This window comes from Kogia breviceps, chromosome 4 (genome assembly GCF_026419965.1).
Source record: "Kogia breviceps isolate mKogBre1 chromosome 4, mKogBre1 haplotype 1, whole genome shotgun sequence".
In the NCBI taxonomy this organism is placed as follows: domain Eukaryota; kingdom Metazoa; phylum Chordata; class Mammalia; order Artiodactyla; family Physeteridae; genus Kogia; species Kogia breviceps.
The window spans coordinates 51739154-51756877 of record NC_081313.1 but is presented as its reverse complement, the minus strand read 5'-3'; the positions used below and the strand labels follow the sequence as shown (position 1 = coordinate 51756877).

The following is a 17724-nucleotide window of genomic DNA, read 5'->3' as shown; positions in this document are numbered from 1 at the left end:
GCCATATCATCATTTATAGTGTCTTTCTGAAAATGTGTACAAAAGTCCAATGTCCAAAGAACATGTTAAAGGGGATGGTTCCAATTCTAGAAAGTTTTAAACCCCTGTCCTACTACATAAAAATCTTCAATGATATTTTTCTAACATTTCATACATGTTTTTAAATTTCAACTTTTTCTTCAAACTGAATACACTACTGACTGGCTTAAATAGAATGAACATCTAATTGTCTCAATTGTATCAAGTTTATAAGCTTTTTGTCTCCTAATGCTAATATCAGCACTTTGATATTTTTGGATTTTTCCATTCCCTCCACTCATTTCCACAAAAAAAGGACATGAAATCTAGTGCAAGAAAATAATTACGAGCATAATTATAATATTCAATCATTCAGTACTTATTGAGCATCTGCTATATGCAAAGCACTGTACCAAGCACTGGAGCAAAACAGGCATGTTCTTTGCTCTTATATGTTTACAGTCTTAACAGTGAAGAGAAACATTAATCAGACAATCACATGAATAAATATACAATTAAAAATGCAACAAGTGTAATGAGGAAACAATTGCTATGGAAACATTTAACAGAAAGACCTAGTAGTGAAAAAAAGGTAATGCACTTTAAGGGTGTTAATGTTCAAAAAAGTAGCTTCTTCAAAATTCGGATACATAAAATTTGAAGGCTACCTATAAATTCAGTGTGATAAACACACCTCAGATTTATGATCAATGTGCTTTAGAAACCTAGCCCAGACTGGAGAAATCACAGGTTTCCCAGAGGAGGTGATAGCTGAGCTGAGTGCTAAAGGTTAGTAGGTTAAGTGAAATGGGTGAGGGAAATTATTCCAGGTAGAGACACCATGACAGCCACGCAGGCATTCACAGGAGAAAAAGGGCATGCCCAATTCTCAAGTGTTTTAGTATGGCTGGAGCACAGAGCAAGAAGGAACTACAAGGGTTTGGTAGAGGGAAGTAATGGAAATGCGCTGAGGGAGGTAAGGAGAAATCATATCAAGAAGGACCTTGTATGCTATGTTAGGGAGTTTGGACTTTGTTTTGAAAATAATGAGAAATCACTTAAAATTTTTAAATAGGGAGAGTAATAAAGATTTGAACTTTCAGAAAGATCACATTTTAATGGTCTTATACGTTTAAGGAAAACATTTCAAAGAACTTGAAAAATAAGAAAATTTAATCTGTCCCTTTCACCACTGCCCCCCCCCCCGCCCTTTTTTGGACCACCCTTTTTAGTTGATAAAATTTTGTCACTAATCCACGTTAGTGGCAAAATGCTTCAGGCCATGGTATCTCACGAGTATGGTTTGAAAACCACAGACCTTGGTTTTTAGGTGAAAGATTTGTGATCCAGGAAACTTATGTAACTATGTCAGAAAACTCATTAGTGTAAGAGTCAGGACTGAAATTATCTTTACCTATTCTTTACCACCCTAAATAGGCACCGCCTGCCCCAGCCGTCCAACACACTACACCACTCTTGAACTGAAAACCTTAAATAGAACCACTATTCTTATCCACATCTGCTAAACGGGGTTAAAAATTCCAAACTCATACGGCTGCTGTAAGGATTAAATGAGAGGAGCCAAACACGTAAGTACCGGCGTAAATTAGCTTTAGCATCTATTGTAACAAATCAGAGATTAATTGTGTTAGATATTATCAAAAAGACGCTTTACTCAAACCAAATAACTATTTCGGGAGTAAAGAAGGGCCAGAAGTGAGAAGACGACCCTGTTCCGAGGGCACAAATCCTCCGTTTGGGGGTCTGGCTTGAACTCTCCTACTCGGGGGACACAGCATTCCAACCTGCCCTGTGCCTCTTTCTGTAGCTACCTTTCCTCTTCTTGACCAGCGTTGCCTCTACGGGTAAGGGCCCAACCCAGCGCTCTTCATTTTCTTCTTCGGCCACAGCCACTACCAGCTCTCCCTCGCCGAGTTCCGTTTTTTCAGGTTCCTCCGGGTCCCGGCGCCTTCTCCTTCTCAGCTGTGACTCGCTACCACCTTCGGCCGCCATGTTGTCCAAATCGTCAAAAAAAGCGCGACACCCACAGCTCTGCTACCAATCCAGAAGCAGCGGCGCGGCCTGTTTGTCAGCGGCCGAGCAAGTTCCGGGATTGGCTGGGAGCAGAACCAATCAGCAATCAGCGCGCGCGGGTCCTCGGCCGCAGAGCCGCGTCTCCGGTAGGCTCAGACGACCTGAAGTCCGGGCCTCTGTGTGGTGGTAAGCGATACGCCGGGGAGAGCGCCATAACGGTTGAAACTTGCCCCGGGGTTGGCAACTCCCAGGATATGGAGCTGCAGCCTCAGTGGTGGGACCCTTACCTCCGAGGAACCTAACGTTCCTGAATACCTAACGTCCAGCCAGGCCTTGAGTCCCGTTCTTTTCCGGCTCTAGAATCCCACCTGTTAGGACAGAAAGACACAGGGGTGGGTAATTGAAAGAATTGGTTAACTTGCGGGCTTCCCTTCAGGTGCTCCAAACATGTCTTTTTTCCTGTGTGTTTCTTTCACACAGTCTCTGAAGAAGGTAGTGAGCTCTTGTTACTGTGGGGCGTGGGGCGTAGGGGGTGGGGAGGGACGGGGCAGAAAACCAGTCATGGCTGGTAACCTAAGTGGCCCAGGCAGGACCATTCATTCACCCTTCTGCCTTCATTCTGGTCTAGGTTTGCATCTCTCAATGGCCTTCTGGACTTAAGCTCTCTTCTTTAAAAAAAAAAAAAAATTTTTTAATTGTGGTAAAAACACAAAATTTACCATTAAAAAATTGAGGTATAATTGGCATATGTTATATTAGTTTTAGGTGTACAGCATAATGATTCAATATTTGTATATATTGCGAAACGATCACCACAGTTAGTCTGGTTAACATCCATTACTATACATAGTTACAGAATTGTTTTTTTTCTCCCCGTGGTGAGAAATTTTTAAGTCTCCTCTCTTAGCAACTTGCAAATATGCAATATAGTATTATTAGCTGTAGTCACCATGCTGTACATTATATTCCCATGACTTACTTATTTTACATTTGTACCTTTCAACCCTCTTCACCCATTCGCCCCCACCCCTGCCATCTTTGGCAACCACCAATCTGTTCTCTGTATCTGTGAGCTTGGCTTTTTTGTTTTTATTATTTTTTTTTAGGTTCCCCATATAAGTGAGATCATGTGGTACGTCTTTCTCTGTCTGACTTATTTCACCTAGCATAACACCCCCAAGGTCCATCCATATTGTTGCAAGTGACAATATTTCATTCCTTTTTATGGCTGGATAAAATTTACCTATCCATTTGTTATCTGTCTATATTACATATTCTTTATTCATCAGTTGATGGACGCTTACGTTGTTTCCATATCTTGGCTATTGTAAATAATGCTGCAATGAACATGGAACTGCGTGTTTCTTTTTGAATTAGTGTTTTTGTTTTCTTTGGATAAACACCCAGAAGTGGAATTGCTGGATCATATGGTAGTTCTATTTTTACCTTTTTGAAGAACCTTCATTAATTTCCCATAGTGGCCACACCAATTTACATTTTCACCAGCAGGGAACAGGGGATCCCTTTTTTTTCCCCACATCCTGGCCAACACTTGTTTTTTCTTATCTTTTTGATAGTTGCCGTTCTAACAGGTGTGAGGTGATATCTCATTGTGGTTTTGATTTGCATTTACTTGATGGTGTTGAGTATAAGATTGCTTTTTGGTATTGAGTTGTATGAGTTCTTTATGCATTTTGGGTAGTAACCTCCTATCAGATACATGATTTGCAAATATTTTCTCACATTCAGTAGGTTGCCTTTTCATTTTCTTAATAGTTTCCTTTGCTGTGCAGAGGCTTTATAGTTTTTAGTATAGTCCTACTTGTTTATTTTTGCTTTTCTTGCCAAACCCCCAAAATGATTACCAAGACCGATGTCAAGGAGCTTACCACTTATGTTTTCTTCTAGGAGTCTTGCGGTTTTAAGTCTTACATTCAAGTCTTTTAACCATTTGTAGTTAATTTTTATGTATGGTGTAAGATAGTGATCCAGTTTCATTCTGTCCAGTTTTCCCAACACCATTTATTGAGGAGACTGTCCTTTTCCCATCATATATTCTTGGCTCATTTGTCATAAATTATTTGACCATATATGTGTGTGGGTTTATTTCAGGGCTCTTTATTCTGTTTCGTTGATCTATGTGTAAAATTTACAATCTTAATCTCTTCTTTTTTATCCAATAAATATAAGTTGTCAAATGCCCTCCATAAAACTCTGCTTCCAAAAGCCTACTGAAAGCCTTCTGGTTGCCTATTTCAAACCAGATAAGTCTCTTCTTTACTTTTGCTTTGAGGTGGATCCCAGATACAGGGAAGTAACTGCCCATAGGAAATAACTTCTTAAAGGTTTTTTTTTCCCTTAAATTTTAAAGGTTCCCATTATTTGACATGCCCTACCTTGCAAGTCTCGTTTCTTCTCTGTCTTCTGCTCTAATCAGACCAGTTTCTTTTGTGTCTCACAAATTTTACATGCTCATACTTGCCTCCAATCTTGTTTCTGATGCCTTGAGAGCATCTCCACAGCAAATCTAGCCTTCACCTTTACAACTTCTCATAATCATTATCATTCTAGTGAGTTAGTACTGTGTACTGAGCACTGTACTAAGCCATTCGTTCTTACAGGTAGATTTCTTTGATCTTCTCTATTGTGAATTCTGAAAGCACTTGCAGTCTTTGGTGTATAATTTACCACATCATAGCACTTCTAACTACCTGAAATCATATCAGGTATTTAGTTGTCCATTTGTTTATATTGTCTCTCTTCAGTGAAAATGTATGCTCCATGAGGACAGAGACTTTTTCACCAACACAGCTAGAGCCATAGTGTCTGACAAACGGCACACATTAAGATAATGAGTTGGATAAATGAATACAGCTTAGAATTAACATGGGTACTTTCTGTTACTTGATTTCATGTATATTACTCTTTTTCCAGTGATAGTATGAGGTTCTTTAATTAGTATTAGGTCTTTTTTTTTTTGCGGTATGCGGTCCTCTCACTGTTGTGGTCTCTCCCGCTGCGCAGCACAGGCTCCGGACGCACAAGCTCAGCGGCCATGGCTCACGGGCCCAGCCGCTCCGTGGCATGTGGGATCCTCCCGGACCGGGGCACGAGCCCATGTCCCCTGCATCGGCAGGCGGACTCTCAACCACTGCGCCACCAGGGAAGCCCCTAGTATTAGGTCTTGGTATTAGATCTTTTAAGTTTGTATGCCATAGTATCCCTAAATATAGCACTATTGTTCTTTAGTAAATAATTCAAAATTGTAATACCAACTGAGGATCTCAAAAGATTGACTTGTTCTCTTTACAGAAAGGTAGATTTAAGGATACAAATTGTGGGGAAAGGATAAATTTAAACCCTTTAGCGATTTTATTTATTTGTATTTTAATGCTACATTGAGCTGCACATTCAGCTAACTTGTTGAATATCTATATACACATACACACACACAGACTTTCACATTTTGCATACTGATAATGTATTTTATTGGTTAGTATTCTACAAAGCAGGGAAAGTTCAGTTTGCACTTAATTTCTAAATTAAAGTATATTTAAAACAAATATTTATATAATGTTAGAATATTTTTAAGCAAAAAAGTCAAAAATTGTTAATGACTGTTTATGGCTTTGTGAACTTAACTATATCTTTTGTGTGTAGCAAGGAAGATGTTTAGTGTAAACATTTTTGGATATGGCGTAAGTTATTTAACCAGCTTTCTACTAGTTGACATTCAGTATTGGCTATTAACATTAATATTAATGTTAATAGCCAATACTGATATAGTTCTTTGTATGCTAGGCACAGTTCTAAGAGCTTTAAGTATATTAACTCATTTAATTGTCATAACAATCCTATAGAGTAAATAATATTATCTTCATTTTACAGATAAGGAAACCAAGTCACAGATAGTTTAAGTGACTTGTCCAAGGTCATACGGCTTGTAGGTATTGAAACCAGAATTTAAATCAAGACAGTGTGATTGAAGAGTTCACTCCCATAAAGTTTTTTTATAGATAATGTTGCAGTAAGCATACCTGTGTAGACTTATGCAAATGTATCTATCTGTAGGATTATTCCTAGGAGTAGGCTTTCTGGGTCAAAAGATAAATGCATTTAAAATATTGATGGATATTGCTAATTATCCTACAAAGGGATTGGTCTACAAACAGTGCATACCTTTTGTTCTACACTCTTGCCAATATTGTTTTTTATTAATGTTTTCATTATTGCTAATCTGAATGAAAAATAACTTTTAATTTGCATTTTTATGACTTATGAGTAAGGATAAGTGCATTTTTCTATATTCAAAAGGTAATTCTTTTTTTAAATTCTGCATTTGTGTTCTTTACTCATTTCTATTAGATTGTTTTTATTGTTTGCCTTTTTATTGCAAATACAATACAGATGTGAAAAACTCCACACAAAATAAATATAAAGTTTATAAATTGTTATAAGGCGGACACCTTTATCACCATGCAGATTAAGAAATAAAACTTTGATAATCACTTTGGAAATCTCTCCATTTGACCCATCCCAATCAGAGCTCCCCATCTCCTTTTACCTTCTCTCTCCCTCCCTCCAAAAGTATTGGGTTGGCCAAAAGATTTGTACAGTTTTTTCCCTACGATGGCCCTACTAGTGCTTAGTTGTCTTTAACTTCATTTGAAACAATTTTGTTAGATTGTATTGTGACAGCTGTCATATCTGCGTGCATTTAAAAAAAAAACAACAAAATTGGTGAATTTTTGTATAGCCATTTTAATATTGAAATGGAAGAAAAAAAGCAACATTTTTGCATATCATGCTCTATTATTTCAAGAAAGGTAAAAATGCAACTGAAACAGAAAAAGATTTGTGCAGTGTATGGAGAAGGTGCTGTGACTGACTGAACATGTCAAAAGTGGTTTGTAAAGTTTCATGCTGGAGATTTCTCGCTGGACAGTGTTTCACAGTTGGGTAGACCAGTTGAAGTTGATAGCAGTCAAATTGAGACACTGAGAACAGTCAACGTCATACCACCCAGGAGGTAGATGACATACTCAAAATATCCAAATCAAGCGTTGAAAATAATTTGCACCAGCTTGGTTATGTTCATCACTTTGATGTTTGGGTTCCACATAAGTTAAGCGAAAAAAAATTTCTTGACCATATTTCCCCATGCGATTCCCTACTTAAACATAATGAAAACGTTCTGTTTTTAAAACAAATTGTGACAGGTGATGAAAAGTGGATACTGTACAAAATGTGGAACGGAAGAGATGGTGGGGCAAGCTAAATGAACCACCACCAACCACACCAAAGGCTGGTCTTCATCCAGAGAAGGTGATGGTGTATTTGGTGGGATTGGAAGAGAGTCCTCTATTATGAGCTCCTTCCAGAAAACCAAACACTTAATTCCAGCAAGTACTGCTCCCAATTAGACCAACTGAAAGCAGCACTCGACAAAAAGTGTCCGGAATTAGTCAACAGAAAATGCATAACCTTCCATCAGGATAACACAAGACCGTATGTTTCTTTGATGACCAGGCGAAAACTGTTACAGCTTGGCTGGGAAGTTCAGATTCATCTGCCATATTCACCAGACGTTGCACCTTTGGATTTCCATTTATTTCGCTCTTTACAAAATTCTCTTAATGGAAAAAATTTCAATTCCCTGGAAGACTGTAAAGGCACCTGGAACAGTTCTTTGCTCAAAAAGGTAAAAAGTTTTGGGAAGATGGAATTACAAAGTTGCCTGAAAAATGGCAGAAGGTAGTAGAACAAAAGGGTGAATATGTTGTTCAGTAAAGTTTTTGGTAAAAGTGAAAAATGTGTCTTTTATTTTTACCTAAAAACCAAAGGAACTTTTTGGCCAACCCAATAATTAATAGCCTGACTTTTATAGTGATCACTTTTTTAGTTTTTTTTTTCTTTTATGATTGGTTGTTGGCTTTTTCTTATTAATTTGTGGGCATTCATTATTCATTAAGGAAATTAGGTCTTGGGTGCCAAGTATATTACAAATTTCTTAAGTTTGGAGATTTTAAATTTTAACTTTTAAATGATACCTTTGTCCATTCTGAATTTAAAAAATTTTATACAGTGATTTTACTTAGTTTTGTCTAGAAAGGCCTTTCCTAATCCAAGATCTAAAAAACGTTTTCTCCCTGTTCTTTTTTATGGTTTGGATTTTTTGAGGGATGGAGGAATAGTATAAAGACTGAGACATATATCTAGGCTTATTTTTCCCCACAAATATTATGCATTTGTTAAAAAGAATGTGGGAGGTGTGTATGGGCCAAAATATACCTAAAAAAAAAACAGTGTATATCATAGGTCTGTAAATGTGTGACTCTACAAAGTCTGTGTATTGTGTTCCATTGTTCAATTGCCTGTCTATGTGTTGATTGAACAGTATCATAATTAGTATCGTTTTTAAATAAGTTTAACACGTGGTAAGGCATGTCTTCCCATCTTAATCTTCATGAAGGTCTTGGCTGTTTTTGGTCATTTACACGTCCATATGAATGAGAATTAGTTTGTCAAGTGCCACAAACAAACAAAACCTCTTAGAATTTTGAAATAAGATTGAATAGATCAACTTGGGAGGAATTTACATCTTTACAATATGGAGTCCTCCAATGTATGACATATCTATTTACGTTTTTAAAAGCTCTCTGTTGATAAGTCATAGATTAAGCAATATAAAATTTAAGTTTCATATGAAAAAATATTTTTGGGGGGTGGGTTATTCTGGTTTGCATTTGGTGTTGTGGGATAGACATCCTCATTGTTTTTTATTGCTCTGTCCACCTCCTTAAAGTTACCCAACATTGAATCTTATGCCATCGGACTATACCACTGATCATTCCTCCTTGCAGCAGTTATCTAGCAGGACTCTGTCAGGCTCCTTCATTCCTTGAAGATTTTTAGCTTCTCTCCTGCAATACTGTCGTAATACTGTCACCCTCTCCTGCAATACTGTTGTAATTCTTCCTTGGTGATTTTAATATCCATATAGATGATCTTTCAAATAACCTGGCCTCTCTTTTTCTTGACCTCCTTTTCTCCAGTGGTTACATTCTACATCTTATCTTAGCTACTCACTCCTCTGGTCATACCTGAGAGACTTTGTCATTCTTTCACTTTGTCTCTGTCTTCACCTATGCCGTTACACTATAGAGGAAAATACACAACCATGTTCTACTTTCACTTTAAATTCATGACTACTAATCTCAAGTGGGTGTTTAATGTTATCTAGTAATCCTACTATTTTACCCTCTTCCACTCTTATATATCTATTTAATACATTTTTTTGGTTCTTAAATCTCCAATGCTTTTTCCCCATCTTCATTTATAGCTGATGACTTTAGTTACCATTTCATTAATAAAAGAGAAACAATCCAAGTAGAACTTGTACAATCTCCTACCAACACATTTATTCACCTACCTGTCTGTATCTATGCCCCTAATATTCTGCCTACCTTTCCATTAAAATGGATGAACTGTATGTATATCTATCTTCAGCCAACCCCTCTACTCGTGTATTAGATCTGATTCTTCTCTTTCCTCTCCTTTCTCTTCAGCATCAGCAATGTTTGCTTCTCTTACTGTATCATATAAAGATGCTGTATTTCCTCCTAACTTAAAACAAACAAACAAACCCATATCTCACTACAGCTGGTACCTCACTTCTCCTTCCCTTTAGAGAAGAATATTCTTGAAAATGTTTTATATGCTGGATATGTCCAATTCTTTGCCTTCTATTCTCTCTTGAGTCTACTTCAGTCAGGTTTTCACTTCCACCATTCTCCTGAAACTACTTTTATGAAGGTTAACAATGACCTCCATTTTTGTTATTTACTTTAATGAAATTGTGTGACAAGTTACTCCAAAACTTATGTAATAGGAGTGGGGCAGGCGTGCAGCCATTGGGGCACGACTGTTAGCCTGGCGGTTAGAGGTCCTGCTCCAGCAATGGTCAGTCTTGCAGTGGTCCTCGCGGCAGAGAGTGCAGTATGAGGCGGACTGTGGGCTTCTCCCCAGATCCTCGGGCCTCAGGCTGGTGGGTGAGCTGAGGGGCCCAGGGACAGGCTAAGGGCTGTGTCCCATGGATCTCCAGAGCCCTTGCCCTAGCCACCCACTGGCCGGGCCCAGGCCTTGAAGCAGCAGTGAACCTCTGCCCTATCCCTACCTCCTCGACCTAATGGTGGTGGCAGTCTCCATGGGTCGAGGTCGGAAGAACCTGGTTTGGATGGCCTGAGGAGCCTGAGGCAGGTTGGGTCCTGGGTGCCTTGCTCCCTCAGTGATGATGGCTGGGCAGGGTCTGGGGACCTGGCCCTGAGGGCACCACCAGCTGAGATCTGTCTTTTCAGCCAGGCCTGGGCACTGGCGGGAGGGCCCAGACTGGGTGCAGGATGGACGCTCCTGGGCAGGATACACAGGATACACGCCCCCACACAGGGAGGCAGGATAACCCCCTTCTCTTTGCCAGGGTCTGAACCTCGGAGGGTGAAAGTTGAGCCTTGGGACCTTGCCCTCTCTTGTCAGAACAGAGAATAACGTTTGTTTTGTTGGAGGTTTACAGGAACATCATGACCTGACCGTGACCTGACCTCAAGAACAAAGGACCTGACTTCAAGAAGTTTGCAACAACTAACCATGCCCATCCCTCACCTTTCCTATAAAAGGGCTTTGCTGAAACTTTTCAGGGAGTTCCGTCTGGGTTTTTAAGGATGAGCCACCAGTCTCCTTGCATGGCCCCGCAATAAACCTTTCTCTGCTCCAAACTCTGACGTTTTGGTATTGTTTGGCCTCACTGTGTGTGGGGCACACAGACTTGCGTTCATTAACAGAGACGTAAAACAACCATTTATTGTGCTCAGTAATTCTTGCATCAGGAGTTCAGACAGGACATAGCAGGGACAGCTTGTCTCTGCTCCACAATGTCTGGGTTCTTATCTAGAAGACTCAAAGCCTGGGGGCTGAATCATCAGAAAATTTGTTCACATGCGTGTCTGATGGTTGATGCTAGCTTTTGGCTGGGAACCACTGTTCCTTTCAGTGTGGGCTTCTCCAAGTGGTCCCTTTATTTGTGCTAGTTTGGGCTTCCTTATAGCATGGCTGGGTTGCAAGTGTGAGTATTCTGAGAGAGAGAGAGAGACGGCTGTAAGCCTTTTATAACTTAGTCTTGGAAGTCATGTGACATCACTTTCATTGTATTCTATTCATATAAGTAGTCAGAAAGTCATACTCACTTTCAAGGGGGAGGGTAAAGAGGCTCTGCCTCTAGTTGGGGAGTGACAACCTGAAATATTGCTGACTGTTTTTGGAAAATACAGTCCTTTATCCATATTGCCAAGTAAATTCTCAATTCTCTGTTTTTATCTTATTTGACCTATCACTAGTAGTTGATAGTTCATCACTCCTTCCTTGAACACTGATCTTGGATTTCAGGATATCATACTCTTTTCTTCCTTTTAACTTACGCGTCACCCCTTCTCAGACTATTTAGGTCACTCCTTCTCAGACTATTTCCTCATCTCTTCAGTCTCTCCAGGTCTGGAACTCTTCTTATTTCTATCTGTACACTCTTCCTTTTCTGATCTCACCTAGCCTCATGGCTTTAAATATCTGTATGTGGGTGACTCTCAAATTCTAGCTCGAAACTTTCCCATAAACTGCAAACATGTATATCCAGTTGCGTAAATAGAAGCTCCACTAATAGACACCTTAAATTTAGCACGTCCTGAACTGGATTCTTAATCAGCATCACCTCATGCCTTGCTGAATCTGTTTCTTCTATCATCTTCCCCATCTCAGTAACTGGCAACTCCATCTTTTCCAGTTGCTTAGGCCCAAACTTTTAAAATAATAATTGATTCATCTCTTTCTTTGACACTCTATAAACAGACTGTTAGGATATCCTTTTGGCTCTATCCTGGAAATATATTTAGAATTGGACATTTTGTACTCTCTCAATATTATCCTGGTCCCCATCTTACTTGGATCATTGCAGTAACTTTCTAATTGGTTTTCCTACTTCTCTCCTTACTGGCTGTAGTTATCCCGAGTTATAATGTTAAAATACAATTCAAATCATGTCATCCCTCTGTTCAAAACCCTCTAATCACTTAACATCCCAGCCTATGTCATTAAAATGACTTGCAAAGCCCACATGATCTCATCCTTATCTCTCTGACTTAATCTTGTATTCTCTGCCTTACTCTGCTCTAACCACCAGGGCTACTTTACTGCTTTAGGACACAGCAGTCATGTTCCTTCCCCAAGGCCTTTGTACTTACTTTTCCCTCTGCTGGAGCCTCTTTCCCTGAATGTCCACATGTCTTACTTCCTTCTCTCCTTCGTGTTTTTGCTAAGTTGTCAACCTCTCATTGACCTTATATGACCACCTTATGTAAAATTACATTGCCCCTGTCTGAGCACTCCCTGTGTTTCTTCCTTGTCTTGCTTTTCTTCAGTGTACTTACAAATTATTTGATATGTAACACTATATTTTTAAAATCTTATTTTATTTATAGCTTCTTTATATTTGTTTTAATCTTTTTACTTTATTCTGTTTTCCTCACCTAGAATGTAAGCTCCATGGTTGGAGGAATTTTTGCCTATTTTCTTCATTGTTACATCGTTAGCACCTAGGTGAGTATCTGACAGGTAATGGGTATTCAACAAATATTATTAAATTACTATTTTTTTACTTTAGTTTTTCTTACAAGGCTAAGAAAATCACAAGGCACATGTCAGTGAATCAGCAACATCTAGATCCAGATAGTACTACAGATGTGGAAGAAGTTACAGATGCTGAAGAAGAACTTATTAAAAAATGTGAAGAAATGTGGAAAGGTATGGAAGAAGTAAGTATCAAGACATAAAAGTGATATCCCAATTACTTACTCTAAGATTGACTTCTATTTCAATAATAGACTTAAGAAAGAAATAATTATGCTGGATTCTGAAAGCCATTATATGATAAATACTTATATATTTTTTAGACCTATGAGCATCCATTTAAGAAACTTTATACTAGGTGAGCTGTAGAAAGAGAAAAAATTATGGCAGTCCCTACCCTGAAGGAGATTATCATCTAATGGAGGCAATAACAAATTATATTAGAAGTGTGGTGGTAAAGTTCAAAGACTATACTTAGGAGGAGTACTAAGCCTAGACTGAAGCAGCCAAAGATAGCTTTCTTAAAGAGGAAATAACTGAGTTCATTTCTAAAGAATAAATACGAGTTGGCCTGTGAAAGTGGAAGAGGTATACAAAGCAGAAAGAACAAAATATATAAATGTTGGGAGAGTTTAGAGAACTCTAAGTAGAATAGTATGACATGTAAATTAGGAGAAGGATATGTAGAGTGAGACTGGAGAGGTAATTAGGGGCAACACATGAAGGATTTTGTTGAATGTATATTATGGGGAACGATTAAAGGATTATAAACATGAAGTGACCTGATGAGATATCTTGACTGAGAAAATAACGGGTGGTTTTGAAGAAGATGGGATGCAGAAGAGTGAGACTATACAAAGAAAGAATATTTAGGAGTCTCTAGTAGTAATCCTGTAAGAAGTACTGAAGCCTAAGTCTTGTCATTGCAAATAGAAAAATGGATTCAAGAGATGCTAAGAAGTTTGGACCAAAAGGACCTGGAAGCTAATTGTTGTGAAATGGGGAGGGGGAATTACAGATAGTTTCAGGTTCCTGGTTTGGGCTATTGAGTGGTTGGTGAGGTTATTTCCCAAGATAGAGAATATAAAGGGGGAGAACACATACTTATGGAGTTTGAGTGAAAATATGAATTAATTTAGAAGATGTTGTATTTTAAGTGTATGTACATTTTCTGAGTTACAGGGGTAGAATCACTTCTGGGACACTATAGTATGCTGGTAAAAATTTGTTTTACTTAAAATAGTGTAATATTATAGTGTAATATTATATATATATATATTATATATATAATATATATATTATATATATATATTATATATATATTATATATATATGAAAACCTTACTGGGGAGGTTTATATATATATATATATATAATATATATATATATTACACTATTTTAAGTAATATAATATATATTATATATATATAATGTATATAATATATATTATATTACTTAAAATAGTGTAATATTATAGTGTAATATTATCTGTGGCCTATATAATATAGGCCACAGATATTTTTTTACATCCTATTCTTCCCAGTAAGGTTTCATATTAAGGCAGGTTAGTGGGGTTTTTTTCTTTAAAAAAAATTTTTTTAACATATATCCTTGGTACTCTGTATCATTACTGTATTTTCAAGATAGTCTGTATTTCTTTTGAAATTTTTTCAATATAGAAATTTGAATTTAAAAAACTGAAATTTTTTTTGATGGAAAAATACTGCACCTAGAAATAAGCACAAATAAAATTTAAATTGTCCACATTTTTACTCAGATACAATCACTATTAACAATTATGGATTTTTTTTTAATGGCATAGTAGCAATGTCTCCTGATGGCTTTATTTTCTTATGATCTTAACTATCTCCTTACCTCTTTTGTTATCTTTCTGTAGTGTTTCCCCCTTGTTCTTTTATTTCCCATTTTTCCATTATCTAGTTTCTAATTCACCCTAGCTATTAATTTTTGTTTTTGTTTTTCTTATGCTCATCTTTTCATTCTGTGTTGAGTTAAGCATCCACGTTTACTTTTGAACTGTTCACATTGGGTCCTATTTGGCTACCTTCCTGATCCTCTTGCTTAGGAAGTAAAGAATTTAAACAAACTCTTCTCATATATCAGATATTTGTATATTGTTTTAGAGGAATATTACATTGGTATAAAAGGACAAGGACAAGGAATTGTTTGTGGTGTATAGTGTGTGACTTGTTTTTCTTTACTTTTTAAATCAAGTGTCAGAACAAATTATCGCTTGTTGGAACTGAGACACTCACTGATTCAAATGCTCAGGTATGATTCTTTTTGTTCTTCCGAAAAGTAGGTAAGTGGAATTTATTGTTTTAGATAAGAAGTGTGTCATCTATATTTATGCCAAGTATAATAGCTTTGTTAATACCTGTATGCTTAATGATTTGGAAAATTTTCTACTCTTTCTGATTGAAGAGGAGTATTCTAAAAACTTTTTGAATAATCTGTTATAAATAAATTCTTCATTATTTATCTTTTAACAACTACACATACATTCAACTTTGAGTGAATTACTCATTGGCTTCTATTATGATACCGTGTTAAACATTAGAACAAAGACTGTCATACTTTGTGTTAGGTGCAGTAGCCACAGTTATTTTACTGTCTGTGTGGAATCTTAACTGATTTTACCCTAAGCTTAATAAAAGGATTAAAATATTCATTTTAAAATGCAAAGACCTATGGAATTGGTTTAGGGATACACCAGTGGTTCAGTGCAACAGATTAAGAATTTAAAGTATGACAAAGATGATAGTTCCAATTTTGGGGAAGGGGATGAATTAGTTAATAAATGATAGTGGTACAACTGTATATCCATCTGGGAGAAAATAAAATTGGACTTCTATCTTTCATTATATAAACATAAATTCTGGATGAATTGCTATGAAAATCTTACAAGAAAAGCTGGAGACTATTTGTGCAATCTAGTTAGAGACCAGGGGAAAATGTCTTGGCTGATAATAGAAATTTAGACACGGTAAAAGAAAACTTAGATGCATTTGACCATATAAAAAGTTAAAAATGTTTTAGTGATAAAATTCTAAGAACAGATTTAAATATACAAATAATTCCAATGAAAGTTCTCCAAAACTAGTGGGAGCATGTCAAAAGACATCGGAGCCAATTGAAGGCATTTGGCTGTCCAAATTTAGTATCATGTGAGCATTAAAAGAAATAATGGCTTCAATTGATTATAATGATGTGAAAACATAAAAATCTATGAGCATAATAATACTCAGTAATAAATGAGAATAAGAGAGAAAGAGGGAAAAACTAATTTGTCACTTTGGAAGTGCCTATTACACTAGATCTTTAAAAATTGGTGATAAAAAATTAAGCCATCTTTTGTAAAAAGCTTTTTATCCATCAATAAATAAATAGTGTTCTTTTGTACAGTGTAAAAAATATTTTATTTGGAAAAATATTGTACAATAAATAAATAATTATCTGGTTTCCTTGGGAAATGTGGTTCTTATGTTGTAGAAATTGAGACCTACTGAATCAGAGTCACTAGGGATGAAGCCTGTAAGTTTCCTGAATGATTTTCAGGCAGTAAGCCAAACACTTGGTTTTGAGGGAAGTGCTTATGTAGTTGTAAATAACCAGTATCCTGAGATAGTCAATAATAACATTATCTAAAGAATCCACAAAAGGTCTTCCTATTTTGTTAGAGATCCCTAATATTCCTCCCAGATTTGATGATTCTCTAGGAACACTCACAGTACTCGTAGTCATACTCATGGCTGGGATTTATTGCACTGAAATGATACAGAGTAAAATCAGCAAAGGGAAAAGAAGCATAGGTTGAATGAAGTTCAGAGGAAACCAGGCACAAGCTTTCAGGAGCCTTTCCCAGTGGAGTCACACAAGACATGCTTAATTACCCCAATGAGTTGTGACAATGAGTGTGAAATGTTGTCTACCAGGGAACCTCATTAGAGACTCAGAGCCCAAAGTTTTTTGTGGGGGGTAGTCACATAGGCACCCCTTGCCTAGCAGTTATCAAAATACCAGACTCTCAAGAGGAAAGCAGGTGTTTCACATAAATTGTATTTTCTCACACTTTAGGCACAGAGAGCCACTCTTGTGAGTTAGGTTGGTGGGAACCTTCTGAAGCCAGATGCCAGTTAAGGGCCAACCTTCCAAGCAGGCCTTTAAGCATAATTTCAGGCTTGCTTTGTTAACTCTTATTGGCATATCTGTTAACTTCAAAACTTCAATATTAAAACTCAATCCATTTTCCAAAGAAAGAACTTAGATATTTAAATGAGAGAATGGCAGGATTTCTCAAATATGTGTGTTTAAATCACTTTAGAAATACTACTGTTATTTTCTTTTTCAGAAAGGGTTTAATTTTATATCAGTATCAGAAATAATTTGTGTGTTTGCTTTAGCTGGGCTTTAGAAGGTAAGAGCTGAGTTTCATCAGTATAGTATGAGGTTAAATTACAGTTTTTTACTGGTTCAAAAATAAGTATCAGTAATTTTATATATTTCAATCTAATATGTTCAGGAAAAGTGATATAGATACCTTATCATTATGATAGTTTTGCCTAGTTTAAATAGTACTTTTTAAGTACTTGTTATCCTTTTCTAGTAATAATAATAATTAACATTTATAAATCACTTTATAGTTCACAAAAAACTTTTTTACATTCTTATTTAATTATCTCTAAGAAAATAATGTTAAACTCTTTTTTGGTAAAAATTTTAATACCCATAAATGTATTTTTATATAATTATATAAATCTTTCAAAGAGTCTAGGTTTTTTTTCCTCTGACTGTTCAACAGCCAGAGTTATGATCCAGAGCAGGGTCTTCAAGCTCCCCACTCTGCATCATAAAAATTTGTTAAAAAAGAGTACTTGGTGTCCTTTTAATATAAATATTACAGGAATACCTATTGCATTTTTGAAATGTGAATTTTTGATCTGTTTGTCTATGTATAAAAATTATATAGAGGAGATAAAA

General features: G+C 36.7%; 2 protein-coding genes across 5 annotated transcripts in view; one reads left to right on the top strand and one right to left on the bottom strand.

Annotated features, from left to right (window-relative positions):
- PPWD1 (peptidylprolyl isomerase domain and WD repeat containing 1) overlaps positions 1–2071 on the bottom strand; it is a 28709-nt gene extending 26638 nt beyond the window's left edge. The window contains exon 1 of the mRNA XM_059062299.2: positions 1851–2071. Coding sequence (XP_058918282.1) covers positions 1851–2031 — 181 coding nt within the window. The 5' untranslated portion in view covers positions 2032–2071. The remainder of the gene's footprint in view (positions 1–1850) is intronic.
- CENPK (centromere protein K) overlaps positions 1614–17724 on the top strand; it is a 39203-nt gene continuing 23092 nt past the window's right edge. The window contains exons 1-5 of one of the 4 annotated variants that reach the window (XM_067031036.1): positions 2150–2238; positions 7582–7753; positions 12628–12693; positions 12771–12908; positions 14959–15015. In XM_067031036.1, coding sequence (XP_066887137.1) covers positions 12792–12908; positions 14959–15015 — 174 coding nt within the window. In that variant the 5' untranslated portion in view covers positions 2150–2238; positions 7582–7753; positions 12628–12693; positions 12771–12791. Of the gene's footprint in view, positions 2445–7581; positions 7754–12627; positions 12694–12770; positions 12909–14958; positions 15016–17724 lie in introns of all 4 variants that reach the window. The other 3 variants (XM_067031037.1, XM_059062320.2, XM_067031038.1) reach the window with 3 other exon arrangements.